Consider the following 18397-nt stretch of genomic DNA (forward strand, 5'->3'; position numbering starts at 1 on the left):
TTACACTTTAGATGAAGGCCTTGTAGACCATTAAAATGAGGATGGCTGATGACCCTGCAAATAATTCCAAGGCAGCAGTTAGATATGGAGACCAACTTGGAGAGAAAGGCAGTCGCTGAAAGTTAGGCCGAGAAGCTACAGAGAATGTAACTCGCCCCGAGACCGACTACAGAAATATATTGGGCGATTATTTTTACTCTATTATTATTTAAAAAAAAATTATTATTACTATATTTATTTTTATTTAATTATTTAGTTATTTTTTTGTTTGTCGCCTCCCCAAACACAAATGACCAGTGATAGCTATGAACTTTCCTACATTCAGACTTTGTTAGCAAGCATAGTGTTTGCTTATTGGTTAAAGCTTCTGACTTGAGATTGTAGGGTCTGAAGTTCGAGCCTCTGTCGTGATGTTGAAATAACGTCAGGTGGGTTGACTCAGCCTGTCATCCTTCCAAGGTCGGCAAAAGTAGTACCAGCTTGCTGGTGACGGGAGCACTGCATTAGTGGCACAGCTGCGCTTCCAGAAAATTATGCAACCAGCAGCCACAGGCTGCAAAACGAGAAGGGCAATCGGTTGAGTGTATACTTCCGCCGTACGTTTTATATCCCACTGATGGGCCGGATCGGGATTCAGACCTGAACCCAAATTTAATTGGCTTGTTCTTGTCACCTAACCAACTCATCCACCAAGTTTCGTCTGAATCCGTCCATAACTTTTTGAGATATTGTGCTATTTGTGGTTTTAGTCCTATCTTTCAATGGTGAAGAATCACTTTTTAAAATTCTTGCATCCGGATCTGGATTAGGATCTTCACCAAAATCGAATCAATTCTTCCTTGTTACATAACCAACCTGCCCACCAAGTTTCATCCGAATCCGTCCACAACTTTTTGAGATATCCTGCTATATATCGTTTTTGGCCCTATCTCTAAATGGTGAAAAATCACTTTAAAAATTATTGGATCAAGATTTGGATCTTCACCAAAATCTAATTATTTCATTCAAATCCGTCCAAAACGTTTTGAGATATTTTGTTCACAGACAGACAGACAGGGTTGAAAACATAATCTCCATCCACTTTTGGTGGTGGAGGTAACAACAACTTTGTCAGCTTCCAACAAGAGACCAAATGAGATGAGACTTTAATTGTTCAATTAATCCTGCCTTGATGAAACATTATGTCACCTTGGAATAAAATTATCAGTTAAACAGATGTGCCAAATCCCTCTCGATCAGCAGATTTCTTCATTTAATGGCTAGATTCTTCAAATTTTCATCAATGCTCTTACATCATTGAGCTTATCTTTGTTGGTGAGTGATGATCTATCGCTCTGTTCTTCATTGCACAGCCCACAAGCCACTGGCGGCCCCTGATGGCCTAAAGTGTGGCCCCTGGCGTGCGGCCGATAATACACAAATGTGAAAACACCCCATCATAATCCACCATAAATGCGATCAAATTGACCCAATGGTTTCAAATGAGCGTTTCAACGCAAAGCATAAAAGTGACCACTACATCGGTGGATGTCAGTGAGTACACAAACAATTATGCTTACAGCCCAATTAACTACAACAAAGAAGAGTACATGGAGGCGGAGCTTCATAGCAGGCATTGTGGAGTCCAGCAGGCAGTGTGGTGGTTCTCACACTGTTGTCTTATCAACAAAAGTGGCCCCCTTCTTTAAAATAGTGAAGATCACTGATCTATCTGCTGCCCTCAATTTAATGTTTTATGTGTTCCTTTCATGCAGACATGCCAGATATAAGCTATTTAACATATTTATGCTTCAAATGATTTTTTTTTTTAAGTAAAATTTATTACTCTCCAAGACCTCAAACTTCATGACCATGTGTGTTCATGTTGTACCCATTTGTGTGAATATTGCTGGGTGTTTCCTGTGTTGGATGTAGAGTGGGCCCTCTTCCAGCCCAGCGTGAGTACTTGGTGTCTGCCAGCAAGGAGGGGTTCCTGCTTCAGGCTGAGGAGGACAGCCCAGGGAACTTCAAGGCCTTCGCCCTGTCTACTGTTTCGCTGAAAGTCAGCCTCGCACAGCAGTCATGTTTTCTGCCATGGACACCCTACACACAAGTTATAAATTGATTCACCTTTATTAAACATACAATTGTCATTAATTTCAAGTGATGTACAATACTCCTTCCTAATTCCATATCCAGGCGATGCATGACATCATCACTGGGCGCCGAAGGAAGGGACTACTCAGTTTTTACTCCGCTTGCTTGCTTGCTTGTTTGTTTGTTTTCTTTCTTTCTTGTTTTTGTACACCACTCCTTCCCACTTCCATATCTAAGTGATGCATGACGTCATCGCCGGGTGCCAAAAGAAGGGAGTACTCAGTTTTTACTCCGTTTGTTTGTTTTCTTGTTTGTCCCGGCGATATCTCAGCCATCCTTTGATCTCGGAAGCTGAAATTAGGGGACAAAAGTGAAGATTTGCTTTGGCCAAAATCAATTTTCAATCAATTGATTAATTACTTAATTATTTGTTTTATTTTTCATCTGGGCAATATCTCAGGCACCTTTTAAGCGAGAAAACTGATATTTGGGGATGACAGTGAACAAGTGATTTGGTTATAAAGGGTATTTTTGATTTATTGATCAAGTTGATCGATTAATTATTCATTGTTCGATGAATTACTTAATTTTCAAAAAGTTACAGATTTGGATGAAGCAGTGGTGGTTTTGGTGTACCATAAGCCATATCATTAAGAAACAAATTATTTTACGATTATTAATTTATTATAATTATGCAATTAATTAATCAAGTATTGTACACCGCGCCGTCCCAATTCCGTCTTCACATGCTGCAGAGCGGCATCGCCGGGTGCCGAAAGTGCCTTAGTAATGTCGCGCACTGGTGGATGTTATTTATTTATTTATTTGGCATGGGGGTGTCTACTTGTTGGTTCAGGAAAAAATATTTTCACGAAAAAAATAAGTGACCACTATATTCGTTATTGTTGTGTGTGTCTGTCTGTCTGTCTGTCCCGAGCATAGCAACGTGGGTTTTGATCCGATCCTGATAAAATTTTGGTGGGAGGTTTATATCATGATCTAGTTGTGTTTTCCTGAAAATTGGTGTGGTGCGCTCATTATGGGTGGAGCCACACCTAACAAACACGTGTTTTTAGGGGGTAGCCGATTTCAATTTGCATCTTCTCCTTGGGGGTTTGTCGAATCTGACAGGGGTTTTGGTATTTGGTTAGCCCACTGGCACCTGCATAGCCTCACAGAGCTCGATTTCTTTTTTTCATTTTCATCCCAAAGGTCAAGGTCACGAACTTAGAAAATTGCGAATTTTGACATAAAAAATTTTCTTCTCCGAGGGGTTTGTCGAATCTGGCAGGGCTTTCGGTATTTGGTTAGCCCACTGGCACCTGCATAGCCCCACAGAGCTCGAGTTTTCATTTTCATCCCAAGGTCAAGGTCACAAGGTCACGAACTTAGAAAATTGCGAATTGTGTTTTTAGGGGGTAGCCGATTTCAATTTGCATCTTCTCGGGGGTTTGTCGAATCTGGCAGGGGTTTCGATATTTGGTTAGCCCAGTGGCACCTGCATAGCCCCACGGAGCTCGATTTTTCATTTTCGTCCCAAGGTCAAGAAGGGCAAGGTCACAAGGTCACGAACTTAGAAAATTTCGAATTTTGACATAAAAATCATACGACCGCCCAAACTTTGAGAGCTCGGATGACAATATGTTTTTATGCATAATCTTGAGGTCATTCCCCACCTAAAGTCTTGAACCCATTTTGCTCTATCTCGAACACCTTGCCCGTGGCGCCCCCTTCAAGTTTGTTTTTACGCTGATTTCATCAAAGTATGGATAATCCGAGGAGTGCGAAATGCCATATAGCCTATATGACGTTATATTGTTCCTGGAATATTCCAGAGGAAGTTTTGCACCAAAGGTCATAATCCTTGACCTTTGACCTTTAAAGTTCACAAAGGTCAAATTTACAAAGTTGTGGGAATCAAACCGGGTTTTCGACCTTCTTCGACGAACTAACTCCAATAAGCAATAGTACGAATCCTGTTTCCTTATTTTAATGTCCACAACATTGTTTTGGGACCTTTAAAGGTTATGCAAAGGTCAAATTTTGAAAGTTGTTGAACGAAACCAGGTTTTCAACATTTTGCAGCTATAACCTGTCACTCGTACCACATCATGTTGATCATTTTTATAACTTGGTCAAACATTATCACTTTGTCTCATCCTTGACTTCTGAAACAATCTACATCGTCAAATACCGCTCGTGAACCATCGTCGTCTTCAGACTTGTTTATTTTAAAATCTAAACTCTCACATTCATGCCATTGGAAAATAGTTTTGATTCCAGTCATTAAAATAAAACAATTATTGGGACTGGTGAATTGACCAATTATAAATAATAACATTGAACTGAAAGATGAAAATATTGAAAAATGAAATGCAACATAATCCTGTGAAGACAAAGACTTGTCCGTGGACTGTTTCAGTTAATGAGTATTCCTCTTTATGGGGCTATGTTGTTGCAAGTAGTAAATATTTGTGATAAACATTGCATTCGATTCCTGTTTTCATATCGTTTTGACCAGTCCTTGTAAAGAGGCCTTAACAAGCATACCCAGCATTTTCATTATCAGTATCACCTCTGGAAATCCAGCTTATAACAGGAGTCATTTCAGCAAGTTCATCAAACAATCCTTCATCAGTCTTGTATTATAATTCAAAGCATTATCATGACGATTGTTTTATTTCCTTTAAAGTTTTGCACAGAAACGCGCACATGTTGAAGTTGTGATTGTGTTTTGGGGTTGTCCTTTTCTTACCCCGATGTGCCTTCCTGTTGGCTTTGCATGGGAAGGGAAATATTTATCGTACGCTGTACTGTGCCAGAAATATTTTTGAAACTAAAAATGCTCCTCAATTTCATGCGTAATCGGTGCAGTTTTTCAGCAATTTAGTGAAACTCTTGAAAAGCCATCTTGAACTTGCAAATTTTATTGTTGTCACACTGCACATGAGTTAAAAAGAAGAGGCTATTTCGCTCATGATGCTATTGTCACCGAGTGTTCGTACAATGATGTATGTTTGGTCACCTCTTTTATCTTGAACCAAACTTTAACGTGTAAATTAGTATTTTAAACCCAGGATCCAACTCTTAATTTCTGGGATACCCGACAAGTCTTAATGAGTGCACAATCACTTCACCAGGCTCGGTGACATAATGGTCACAGTATCTGCTCAGAGTCTGGGAGGTTGGTGGTTCGAACCCTGGCCAAATCATACCAAAGACCTTAAAATGGTACCTGTTGCTTCCTTGCTTGACACTCAGCATTTAAAAAAAGGATGGAGCATGGACAAACAACCATATGTTGGCAACCATAGCACAGGCTTTGATGAGCCTCATGGCCACCTCCTGTTTTGACGTTCCTTGGAAGAGAACTCAGTATTAATCTCACAATTGCCATAGTATGTCACATTCTAATATTATTACACAATTTGAGGTGGGGCACCTTTGTTCTCAAAAGGAATCTTATCGCATCTAGTTTAGTTATGGACTATTTTACGTTATGCGTTATTTAAGCATGAGTCACATTTGCTCTACAGCTAGGATACGGCAGCCGTACCCCCCTGAATTGATGGAAACGTGCGGTGGCCGCAGAGTTTCTGAGGTGGCCTCAGGGTGGCCCTACGCCGTATCGCTCTCTTTTACAGGCCGTAGGGGTCTCCGTGGAATTAAAGCGCGGAGTTATAACTTTTTTCATTTCTAAGTTGGCCGTAGCAATTCGACAAGCCGTAGCCATGACGTAGATGTGTTCCACGTCGACCGTACGTAGGGCATACGGTGGGCTTGCGTTATTCGTGTGTTTTCCGTAGGCTCTTATCAATGAAAAATGAATTTTGCCAAAAAATTACGGCGGCCGCACTATTTCCACGTTCGCCTTAGGGCCCCCCTGCAGTCGCCTTGCGGGCACCTTGAGGCTACCTTGCGTCTGCCTTGAAAATGCTATGGCCGCCGCAGGGACGCCCTAAGGTCACCGTGCGACATCAAATCAAAGACCGTACGACACCCCCACGTTTTCGGTCTCCACAATTCCTAAATACCCTGTGTAGCTCCCCAAAAAATAAAAACATATGTGACTGCTACATTGTGTGACCGTGGAAATACTGCGGCCGCCCTATAATTGCTAGTGGCCATAGATTTTTTTTTGACCCTACGGCCACCGAGCCAAATGTGACTGAAGCATAATTGCTGTATTTCATTTATTCTGTGCATTATGCAGATTTTCACAGATGATGGACAGCCTCTGCCAGGTGTGCTTCTCTCGCTGAGTGGGGGACAATTCCGCTCCAACCGCCTCACTCTTGATGATGGTTCATTGAAGTTCACAGACTTGGTATGGATAACCAAAGGAGTCAATGGTCCCAACGTGGAAACGGATTTTAACATTTTTTTCTTGTATACCCAGACTTGTGTTGTCAAAAATTCTTATCTATTACAAAAATAATTCTGGAGCGAAAAATACAACCTCTGTTGCAATGGCACTGGGAAGCTGACCTCCTGCTTGGAAAAAAAAAATGCGTAACACTTGTTGGAGACAAGATGGAAAAGTGCTGGCGTCATGGTTATGGTTCGGGGAAAATATTTTGAGGGAAGAACCTTTTGATTATCCCTTGCGTGTGTGCATTGCAGACACCAGGGCAGTATTTTGTGAAGCCAATGATGAAGGAGTACCGCTTTGACCCCACCGCACAGATGGTGGAGGTGCTCGAAGGGCTGATGATGCACATAGATATTGTGGGGCACCGCATTGCATTCAGGTGTGTCACTTTGCTGAGAATACTCACTGTCCAGGATGCATTCCTGTGATTATCTTTGAAAATGACCTAAGAATGTGAAAATGGTCGAGAAATGGAAACATCATTTACTGCGCATTCAGCCTTTTCGGGGAACTTCCCTTGATGAGTCGAAACCTCGTGTGATGGGTATTCTGTGTGTCTGTGTCTTGATCCAGCCAGAAAGCTTATGGCAATAGTGTCTTGGGACCGAAACAGTTCAGTTTGTGTAGGTACAGTACTATTCTACCCAGATACATGGGCACTGTATACTTCATGACAATAATTTGTTTTGCCTCATAAACAAATTAAATTCGTTTGTGCAGCTGCTATGGTGAGGTCACCTCTCTAAATGGAGAACCAGAACCTGGCGTTTTGGTGTGTGCAGTGGGTTTGGGAGAATGTGTGTCTCACACTGAAGAGACCAGTACGAGCGGGAAGGGACAGTTTCGTTTGCGTGGACTCTTGGTAAGTATTTGTCCTACCCATGCACACTTTGAGGTTTTTGAGGGACAAGCCCTCAAATGTATTGCGTAAGTGTGTGTTGCCAGTAGGAAATTCACAGTGCAGGCAAAGATCCAAATTCCAAATCCACTGGGACCATACTCGGTGCAGAGCATTGGTGCTGCCTAATCAGTCTCTTGGGCTATTGGGCACAATCCTGGACGGGTCACCACTCCGACGCAGGATACTCGAACGGCTCAATCATGCCAACAAGCTGGTACTCATTTTGCCCACCTCGGAAGGATGACAGACCGAGTCAACCCCACCTGGTATTAATTCAACAGCCAAGTGGGTTTTGACCTGAGGACCCTAGGATCCCAAGCCCACCACCCTAAACATTAAGCCAACACCAGGCATACAGGCAAAGATGAAATGCACAATTAAATGTATGTCGATGCCCAGGTTGAAATTGGGATTCTTGGTTGTCAGGCTTACTCTGTTCCTGGACAATTGTGTTCAGACAACCACTAACCATGAACCTTTTCCTTTACTTTTACCTGGGATGAAGGAGGTTGGGAAGTTTGTTGATGGGATCTGTTGTCTTCGATTAAAAGCAAAATTAAATTTTCTTGCTATTCATATACTGTGTACCTTCACATGGCTGCAATGTTTGGCAGAATTTTTCTAAATGTCTTGTCCTCTGGCTTTGATATACAGGTTGTTATTTTACTATTTCAATTATTAAGTGCCCATCAGATGAGTTGATTTTGTTCCTTTTATAACTCCGTGTTTGTTACTTGTGACATACCTTCAGCCCTCCTGCATGTACAACGTCTCTATAAAGGCAGAAGGAAATGATCACATTGAAAGAGCCATACCACTGCACACGGATATTCAGGTAAGTGGAAGGGAAGAAGTTCTGGCAGGGGCATTTGGACCATGTGGGGGTCAGTATTGAACTTGGAGAATGTGTGGTATCTAGGTTGGCCAAGCTGATGTGAGTGGTGTGAAAATCATCACATTCCGACGCACAAACGAGTTTGATCTCAGTGGAAATGTTATCTGCCCTCCAGAATATCTCCCAACTCTGAAGGTAAGAATGATTTCCAACAAAAGAACAATGGTACTTGAGGTCTGGTTAAAACTATAAACCAAATGAAATGCAAACAAGAAATATAGTTTGTAATTTACTTCATGATGTTCATTGTGCATCAGGCAGTGCTTTACCGTGGTGAGGATGGGGACTCTCCATTTCAAACGGTCTCATTTGGCCACAGCTCTTTCTTCCATTTTCCACCACTACAACATGATGGGGAGGTAAGGGTGGAAGGTATTGCTTCTTATTCTTGTTTTTATTCTTTTTCACCACATGGCCGCAGGCACCATCAAATGCTTGGTGCTGATGTTGCAGTACCCTCCTGTAAGTTAGCACAAATTTGGAATTTGTTCAGGGTGCCAGCAATAGTTCACCTACTCTTTGTGAAGGACACCATGGAATCTTTTAACGCAAGTCCACTAATGCTGGCAGACGGAACGCCCATCTGAGATACATCACACACATCGATGCCTCTCCCTGTCTGTGGCACACGAGGTGACAGCTTATAGCTCGGTGGAAGTTGGAATCCAGACTAGACGGCTTAGAGGCGAGTGTGTTTACCAAAAGGGTTATCCTGCCAACCATTGGTGTTGGTTTTTGGCAGAATGTTTAGCTAAATCAAATTCCCAAAAGAGGCTGTGAAAAGCTAAGAGTAAGCATTGCTTTGTACATAAACAAGAAAAACTGTTGAAATGTTTTATCATCTGCTGATCTCTAGAATTTGCTGCTACGTGCTGGGACAGATTAAAGTTGCCTCGGGCGCTGGGCGGTAACCCAACAATGGGCCCTTTCTACTCCCCTTTCCATCCTGTAGTAATACATCAGTGCGCAAAGTCACATTGCACAATGTTAAGTATGCATACGGTCAAAGTCAGCTTTGTCTTTGCTTTCATCTTCATGATCTTGAGTTTTTAGTTGGATAAAAACGTGTCTCGTTTCGGCAGTTTGGCTACTTCTGGTCTTTTTCTCCTTGTGTCGCTGGTGTTCTTTCCTTTTTTGTGCCCCCAACTTGTGTGTAGACTGCATTCTTAGAAAAAAGTTGTGAAAAGCAGCACAATGATAAAGGTTTGATGAAGGTATGGATAAAACAAGACCATTAATCAACAAGAACAACTACATGCATCATGGAGTACGGTGGTACTTCAGATCGAGGAATGACATGGAAAAACAATGGTCACATGACCCTCAGCATAAAAATGCAACAATGTTAAAATGTGTCATTTATTTACGTACCACAGTAAATCCTGCTTTTAATTTATTTTAACAAAGAACATTTTTTTAAAAGCCTTCTCTTGCAACCCCCCACTTTGTGTTTCACACACAACTCCGTCAATCGAGATCTATTCTGAGAAGATGTAGTATTGAATGGTGTGGCGGTGGCTGTCCAGGGCTGAGGGAGGATACCCTCTATTCGCAAACATTTTCATAGCGATCAAGACTGATAAAAATGCCAGAAGAGATTAGTAAAGTACCAAATAGGGAGATCACTAAACCACCAATCGTACTTCCTTCTTTCTTTCTTTCTTTCTTTCTTTTATTAGCCAGGTGAGCACAGTTATTGCTGATGCGATTACAGTGTTAATACGCCCCTGCATGCCCCCCACCTCCCTCTTTGCCTGGATCCCGGGCAAGCGCCCCCCCACCCCGTCCCCCCTTAATCCATCATTGGTTGCATGGCTTTAATGATAAAGTAATGTTGCATGATATCTGGTTCAATTGCTGATCCATCATTGTGACATTCCAATAATCATGCAAAACATCAAGCAGTTTTTGTTGGTGATTATTTTAAAATTAAAAATTAAAAAACAGTTTGTCCATCCTGAAAATTTAAACCAAATGTTAAATTATCATTTTATATTAACAGAGCAGCAACATTATGCAAAGGCATTAAAATATCCACGGCCTAGTTTGTAATTCTGTGTGCTAATACACGCTTCCGTGTAATTGTCCATTCCAGGTGTACGTACTGACTCTCGATTCATCACTCTCCCAAGTTTTCTATGACTATGAGCTCCCAGCGGTTTCTTTTTCTACTTCTGGCCTGCACAAGCACATTACGTTCAACTTCTCTCCAGTGGTATGATGTGCCGACTGGATTATTGAATCGCATTGCTAAAATTTTGCTTTGAGTTGGTTTGGTTGATGTTACCAATCATGCGTCGTGATGCTGGCATCTCAGGATAGAATCCCATTTGATTTTGTTTTTGTCCATCATATACGAAGTACGTCCTTTTAATTTTGGTAAAAGTACACTGTTGTTTAATGCTGTTGTCCTGCATGTGACATGCTTATAATCTCTTCAGTGAACCTTAGATCATTGTCTGAAATAGTATCATTTTAGTGAGACCTCTTTTTATATCACCAAAGACAACTCTAAATGGCCTATATGGTGTCAAACAAATTTAGTACTGATCGTCTGCCTGCAGGCTTCATCAGCAAGACGTAAATCCACGAAAAACTGCAGAGCTTATACAGTATGTTGTTTGACACCACATAACATGTCGGGTCCCACGAAGAAGATAGTCTCATTTGCATGGTCTAAAATATCATCATCAGATGGAATAAAAAACACCTCAACCGAACATAATTCTCTCCTTGAATTACCAAGGACAACGATTCATAAATGGAAGTGTGCAGTCTCCGTTTTTATCATCGGTCTCGGGCATGTGCGTGTGCCTTTTGCGATTCATTTGCTGTATGATGAATCAAGTTTGAAGAATTTCCCAATCAAGAGTTGAAGATTGGCTGTTGCTAAATAAATATGTCCAAAGACTAATTTAGAAGGTCATTTTTAGTGTGACAAATTTTTATCGTTTATATTTTCAGCTTGAGCCCGATGTAAAATTTGGTAAATGTTCTCCATAGAAATAAAGCAGCGATTCAGGCAACAGGTAATATTCATGATATGGTTCATTGGTAACAACCCAAACAGCGTTTACACACATCACAAATGAGAGTTTAAATAATTATCCCGTGCTTTTTGAAAAAAGCTGGGGCGATTATAATCGGCTCCGTCTTTCCGTCTGTCCGGCACGCTTTCTCCTCCTAAAGGCCCGGTCACACCTTGACGTTTTAGCCAGCGGATGCCGATTTTTGAATTTTTTTTCTAAAACGCTGGCACACGTTGAATACGTTATGGGTAAGTTTTGATAACATTGAGAGCACGCTGGCATACGTCGTAGTACGTTGCCATACGTCGTTGTACGTTGGCTTTAAACGTACTTTTCGGTTGTCCTCAAATTTTTTCATGCTTGAAATTTCACGACGTATGCCGGCGTATGACTCACACGTTCCGCTACGCTGGCCACAAGTTGTAGGCACGGTCTGCGATCGTTGACAGACGTCAACACATGCTACTTGTAAGTTAATCATAAGTTGAGACACGCCGAGGTAGTGTTTAGAGTACCCGAAACTTATTTCCTACCTATGATTAACGTGTTGTTGGCACGTTACGCGATCGTTGCCACACGTCGACAGACGTTACTTTTAAGTTACTCATAGGCTGAAAGACGTCGGTATAATGGATTGTCCTTGCGTCAGCATCCACGGCCACGGCCAGGACACTTATTTGCAGCATTCTTCAAACTTTTCTTCGGCATGACGAGGATGTTCACACTTCGATGTCTAGCTTGGCTATGATTCCAATTGTCCATCGGCAGCGTCTATTTAAAATAGTCGAGTTTGAGCGTTTTAACACGTTCAGAAGAAACGCTTCAAATTTCCAAACCCCAGCGTCAAAAAAAAACAAAAAAAACAAAACAAAGGCGAGTGACAGCAATTTAAATCGTTCATTGTAAACAATGAAACTAGCTGAGTGGTACCGTTTAAAAGTCGTTGAGTGTAAAAAAAAATCCAATTGTTGAGCGCAAGCGTCTACTTTCAATAGTGGAGATGCAGCCATTTAAATCGTTGAGTGGCAGCCTATGAACCTACCCGTGGACATGCGACGCAAGGACAATCCATCATAACCCACACCCTCCCCCTCACACCCACCTACTACTGCCAACATGAACAAACTACTACTAATACTAATACTAATAGTAATACTGATACTGATACTGTTACTGCTGACATGGACATCGACTCAAAAAGGACTCGAAAACACTGTTGGGTTCCCCTTTTATGAACACCATTTTTATATACCAATTCCCAAAACCGCTGGGAACACGTCTTTATATGGCAGTTGTAACCTAGAAACACGTTAATTTATTTTTTTTTGTCGACCGGAAGACGTCATTGGAATACGTCTACATACGTCGATGTGTGTTGGGGCTACGTAAAGAATTGGTTCAAAGCACGTCAAACATAAGTTAGAAATAAGTTTCGCGTAAAAAAGACATTACCGCGACGTGTTTCGACTTATAAGTAGCCTTTGTGGACGTGTGTAAGCGTCCACATATCGTGTGTAAAACTTATCCTCATCGCATGCGGAACGTGTGTCATACGCCGAGTACGTCGTAAAATTTTGAACATGTTCAAAATTTCTTGACGTACTCTACTTACTACGACTTATGATAGCGTATTTAGCGTTCTACTCGCGCATACCAAACTTACCCATACCGTATTCGACGTGCCCCAACGTTTTAGACACACTTTTTGTTACGTCGGCATACGCTGGCAAGATCGCCAAGGTGTGACCGCGATTTTGACCCTTCCATTTCTATGGCAGTTATGATTTGAATCGTTGTGCGTCAGCCTTTTAATAGGCTACGCCACGACATCGTCGGCGATGCGTGCAACGCGCTATGCCTGAGTTAGACTATCGTTGGGCATCGGTTGTGTAGGCCGACAACAGGTTCAGCATTCGTTGGTATAAGTTATCTATAACACAACGAAACGTTCTGTGTAGTTACCAATGCGTTATACATAAGACCAAGTCGCTATGAATACGTCCGAATCTTTAAAAAAAAAACATCAAAAGTTCAACGTAAGCCAGCGTTTTACATAAATTTTAACACGTTGCCATCGCTGGCTAAAACGTCAAGGTGTGACCGGGCCTTAAGCGGTTGTGCAGGAATTCACCAAACTTGGTAGTTATAATCTCCACACGGTAAGCCGATATGAGAGCAGTATCGTTTTTCGTCCCACTCCCTGAGGCAGGATCAAAAGGTCAAATACCAACAAATGCAATTATGGGCGCATTTTAAATCTTTTTTGAAATAAAACTTTGTATATGCAATTAATACTGGGGGACGCATGGAATATTGAACGATTTTTGGAATTTCACCTCTGATTCACAGGGGTCGTAACGGGAAAACATTCTTCAACTCAAAATTTGATATTTTGTATCAAAGCATGATATTGATATTGTTACGAATTTGGGAATTTGATTGCACACAACATACAGGTTCCTTTAGTCAGCTATGTCGATAAGTGCTTGTTCCCAAGATAGCTCACCTTTCATTGTTTCAATGTTCAGAAATCGATTAGATGCGCTGCGGATCGATTTAATAGTTAGGGAACGAACAATGGAGACATCCCTCCCCCTCTTCTGCGAAGAGGAAGAACCACCCTGCCGTCCCGTGACTCATGATGTCAACAACTCCCTCCCACCCGTGGTTGAGCGGGGGGATGGAGCACGAGGACATGAGTCACGCCGGGATCGGGGGAAGGGCGGGAGAAGGATAAGGACGAGATCCTTTCTTTGTTCTTGGTTAGTAAGCTTTTTACTTTGGCAGAGAGTAGCCGTTCAGCAGACCGTCGGGTCCTGTTTGGCTTGCGTTAGGGTCGAGGCCTTCGGAAGCTTTTTGCTTCGGCTGGCTCAGTGAGCTTCGGCTGAGGCCTGACTCGGGAGGAGGCTTTTTGGAGGCTTTTTGCTTTGATGGTTCCGTGCGCTTCGGCTTCTGCCTGGCTCAGGAGAGCTTTTTGCTTCAAGCTGCCCTGTTTGGAAGGAAGTTAAGCCAGTCGCTTGGCTCGAGCTGCGAGTGGTGGCTTCTTCTTCTTGGTTCGTGGAGCTCTTTGTTCTCCATTTTGGTTCCCGGCTTGATGCGACTCATCGACCTCTTCGTGGAGGTGGTTCCTCGGGGAAGCGACGCATTGACGGGAAGGTTCGGTGCCTCATCTCACAAGCACGTGTTGAGAAGCGCGGGAGGTGGTTCCTCGGGGAAGCGACGCATCGACTGGAAGGATCGGCGCCTCGTCTCACCAGCACGTGTTGAGAAGCACGGGAGGATTCGCGGGAGCTCGGGAAGGATCGCGGCTTGGCAATTTGATCCAGCTTGCTCTCGCTGGAGCCCGGGTCCAAACAACTTGAAGACCACACGAGGTGGAGAGGTTCGAGATAAGCTCTGGGTTTCAGCTCACCTGTCCTCCGAGCTGGAGCTCATTATTAAAGGCCTCTGCCACCATTTCTTGGGTGTGTGTGTGTGTGCGTACGTGTGTCCGTGGGCCCGTCTAATAAGTAGGAACTGCTGTTAAGTGCAATTGACTGTACATAATAAGTAGACGGTTGTCGTTCTTTTGTCGTGCTTTTGTTGCTTGTATAATTGCATATGTGTTTTGCCTTGTTTAATTGCATACGTGTTTTATTGTAATAAATGTCCTTGTGTGAATGTAAACCTGTTCGTTGCGTCCATTCCCTCATTGAACTGCCCCACCTTGCACTCGGAATATAGTTGGTTTTTAAATAGCCGATTAAAATAGAATCGGGTCCGGCGAGGTCTGGCGATAATACCCGCTCGGTTATCCCAGAACGGAACGGACCGCTTAAGCGGTTCGTGTCCAAGCAGGCCTTTGCTGAGGTACGGTCCCTCGGTAGGTTACCCGCGTGGGTACTTAGGTATATCGATATTCGGCGATTGACCCTATTTCGCATGGGTAGAATACGGACTGGGCCGTGGTGGGATTAAAAAGCCACACGTGACTGGTTTCTGGCGTTGTTCCAGAAAGTCACGACTGGATTGTCCGTTCGGTGGGCGAAGCGACCGCTATTGGTTAGACGCGGTCGTTCGCACGCTGACGGGCGGGAAGTCTACAACAATGTTAAAAATATGTAGCATGTATGTAGTAGCATGATATGTAGCATGATATTAAAAAAGTGGACAATGATTTTGTATCAAACAAAGATTCCTGTTGAACTTTCTCCCATCTTTCAACCTTGCTTTAGGTGAGAAACTTTGGGATTTGTGATGGCGCACCTTCGACTTTGGTCTCGTTTAAATTTAAATCCCACGTACTGTTCATTTGTCCATTGTCTACGATTGTCCTTGCAATTCACACAATACATACTGCTGCCCACTAATGTCCTTGACTGCCATGTAAAGCTCTCCATGGAGCCTTGGATATTGTAGGGGGAGTGAGGGGAGGTGCGTGCGTGCGTGCGTGCGTGCTTGGAATGCAGATCTTATTAGCTGCATGTAATGCAACTTGGCTGGTGCTGAACCAAACGTTTATCCAAAATGTGATGTAGTTAAAGGGTACCGAAGGCATCATCAGAGGAAATGTAGAAAAGCAACTTGTATATCTCCTATAGTCGGTTAGATTGTATCACTAAGGAGGAATATCCACCAGAAGGAATATTTTGGAGTTGTTTGTACCATTATGATGAATAAGTTGTGAAGTAAATGGCATGTGAAGATATCCCCTTTAAATGAATAGTTATACTACATAATTAATTTCCATTTGCTGTGAGCCGAATTAAACATCAATTCAGTGTGTCACTTTCTTTTTGAGGGTAGGGGGTTAAAATGAGGAAAACTCGGTGCTAATACGGTGCATTGGTGCCGATACTTGTCCTCCCGTTGGTGGTCCTGTACATAGAGGCGCCAAATGGAGCAAGAAGTGTCGCAAGGTTCTTTGCTTGCACTGCCGCTGACATTATTGCTGCTTCTCTCGATCTACAATCATGACAAGGTATCTGTTCAGACCTTTTTAAAATGTACTCAAGTGATGCTACATTGATCAATAACTTTCCAATATTGGTACAATGTGAGTTAATGGATACCGTTGCATTGTAAAAGTTAATTTCGTCATTTGTCTGTTCATGCTTTGCGCTCTTGCTTTTATACACTGCATTGCTGACAGCCAATACACCTGCTCCCTTCCAGTTGCTGCCTCTACTTGTCCATCTCGGAAACAGAGTCAAAGCTTCTCAGCTCCTGCAGAGAACTTTGGGCAAACCAGTTTTCGTCGATGAAGCGAAAAAGCCGGGGAAAAAGTTGAAAAGTCGGAAGACGTGAACGGACAGTGATGCGTCCGATTCTTGAGGTTTACATTTGATGTCATTCAACTTAATTTGATGCTACAGAGTGGGAAATTTTTAAAATTCTTCTTGTAAAGTATTTATTTTGTGCACTGAAAACTAACTACCAAGGTTATAATGTCATTGTACAAAATACAAGTGAAATGATATGGTTCATGATTGCTGATACGTATGCATCAGATTGTTCATGATTGCTTGTAATTGGCCTGCCATGAATATGTTAAAGCGTCTTTCATGGTGCAAGTTGTTTGTGGCGTTGTATTTGCCTCAGTGGTGAATTTAATTGGGAAACTCATTCTTGATGTAAAGTGCAACTCCACTGCCGGCGTGGGATTCAGGCCTATCAAATTGGAGGAGACAATAGCTGGGGGAAACTCTAAGGAATCAGACGTCCTGTGGGAGGAAAGATTTTGTTAAACAGATGATGTCCAGTTTATCAGCAGTGGCCTGGATTGCGAGATCTATCAGATTGGAGCAGAGACCTCGGATGTTTGAGGTCCACACAGTTATGGATAGAAGAAAATAGGTGCTGGGAGGGTGCAGGATGGGAGGGAGGCTTTGTGGGTAGGGGAAGGTTTGAATTGGTGGAGTGAGAGGGTGTTGTGAGGAGGGATGCAGAAAGGGGGGACACCAAGCTATTAGGGGGCATGCAGAAATTGAGGGATGCTGATTCCAAATTCTTAAATTATAGAAACAGAGATACAGATCATGGGATGGGTGAGAGGAATCTGTGTTGAAGGCATGGAGAAAGGTGGTGCTGTGGGTGTGCGAGGAGGGTTGGTGGACAAAGCACTTAGCTGACAAACAGTTTTGGAAAATAATATTTGTGAAGATGAAGAAGAGGTATCGATGCTGGTGAAGAATAAAAACGCGTGGGGCACTCCTGATGGAGGAATAAGGAAAGTGAAGCATTTTAAAATGCTTTTAAAGCAAGGAAGAAGCATTTCCACTCTGAAAATTCAGTTTGGAGTGATTGAGGAAAGTGGGGAATAAAAATGGAGGACAGGAAATACAGGCAGAATGAAATTGTTGTAGAGTGAAAAAAAGATATAAAGTTTTTGTTTTTATTTTATGTTTGTACTTTTTTGTAGCAAGGAGGGGGAATAGGATAATCTTGAGGTAGAAAGTACAATATTTGGGAAGAAAGAAACAAAATGAGGAACACGGTGACAAAAGACAGAATTTTCACAGCGGCTATCCGAGGAGTAGGCCTTGAACAACATGAAAATGATTTCGACAAATACAGCACAACAAGGTATGATTTAACAATGAAAATTGGATGGAAACACAAACCGCAACACAGCGATTATAACAGAACACGACAAATCTGGTTCACGAAACGTATCTTCAATGAGGTGCAGATTCGACCAACATGTGGAATGAATCCCCGAACCGAACCCGGGAACGACTTTCCCTCACTTTTCACTGAATGCTCCCAATTGTTCATTTTGAGCACAACTGTCTGTGTGTTGTATGTTCAACTGCGTGTGACCACTTTTGCTTTGAAGGATGCGAATCAACTTCGCAATTCTTGTGAAAGAGAAGATGAAATTTTTCATAGGTGGCTTCAAGTTATATTCGTGAGTGTGTTTGATTGGGAGCCTTCCTCATCCACCCAATAATTTATTCTATTTCAACAATGGTCTGCCTTTCCTTATTATGTTTCGTAACCCTGCCCCGTCCTTCCCGTCAGACTCGTTTCAACTCTCTCACCTCATGCTGGGGTGAGACAGGACTGAAATGACCATTTACGAACACCATTCTGTCCTATTTTAATCCCTATACATCAATTGCCGTGGATGCGGTCATCGACCT

At 42.5% G+C, this 18397-nt stretch overlaps 2 protein-coding genes across 2 annotated transcripts in view; one reads left to right on the forward strand and one right to left on the reverse strand.

The window, feature by feature from the left end:
- Positions 1–16825, forward strand: part of LOC147019932 (BOS complex subunit NOMO3-like) — a 74753-nt gene extending 57928 nt beyond the window's left edge. Inside the window, exons 22-31 of the mRNA XM_085894792.1 lie at positions 1915–2041; positions 6290–6403; positions 6700–6827; positions 7169–7310; positions 8101–8184; positions 8269–8379; positions 8502–8603; positions 10340–10459; positions 16141–16233; positions 16428–16825. Coding sequence (XP_085750918.1) covers positions 1915–2041; positions 6290–6403; positions 6700–6827; positions 7169–7310; positions 8101–8184; positions 8269–8379; positions 8502–8603; positions 10340–10459; positions 16141–16233; positions 16428–16559 — 1153 coding nt within the window. The 3' untranslated portion in view covers positions 16560–16825. The remainder of the gene's footprint in view (positions 1–1914; positions 2042–6289; positions 6404–6699; positions 6828–7168; positions 7311–8100; positions 8185–8268; positions 8380–8501; positions 8604–10339; positions 10460–16140; positions 16234–16427) is intronic.
- LOC147019931 (cilia- and flagella-associated protein 263-like) overlaps positions 1–18397 on the reverse strand; it is a 152041-nt gene that overhangs the window by 111604 nt on the left and 22040 nt on the right. The window lies entirely within an intron of this gene.

The sequence above is a fragment of the Eptatretus burgeri genome, chromosome 9 (genome assembly GCF_056783735.1).
Source record: "Eptatretus burgeri isolate ZD-2024b chromosome 9, Ebu_testis_v1, whole genome shotgun sequence".
Lineage (NCBI taxonomy): Eukaryota > Metazoa > Chordata > Myxini > Myxiniformes > Myxinidae > Eptatretus > Eptatretus burgeri.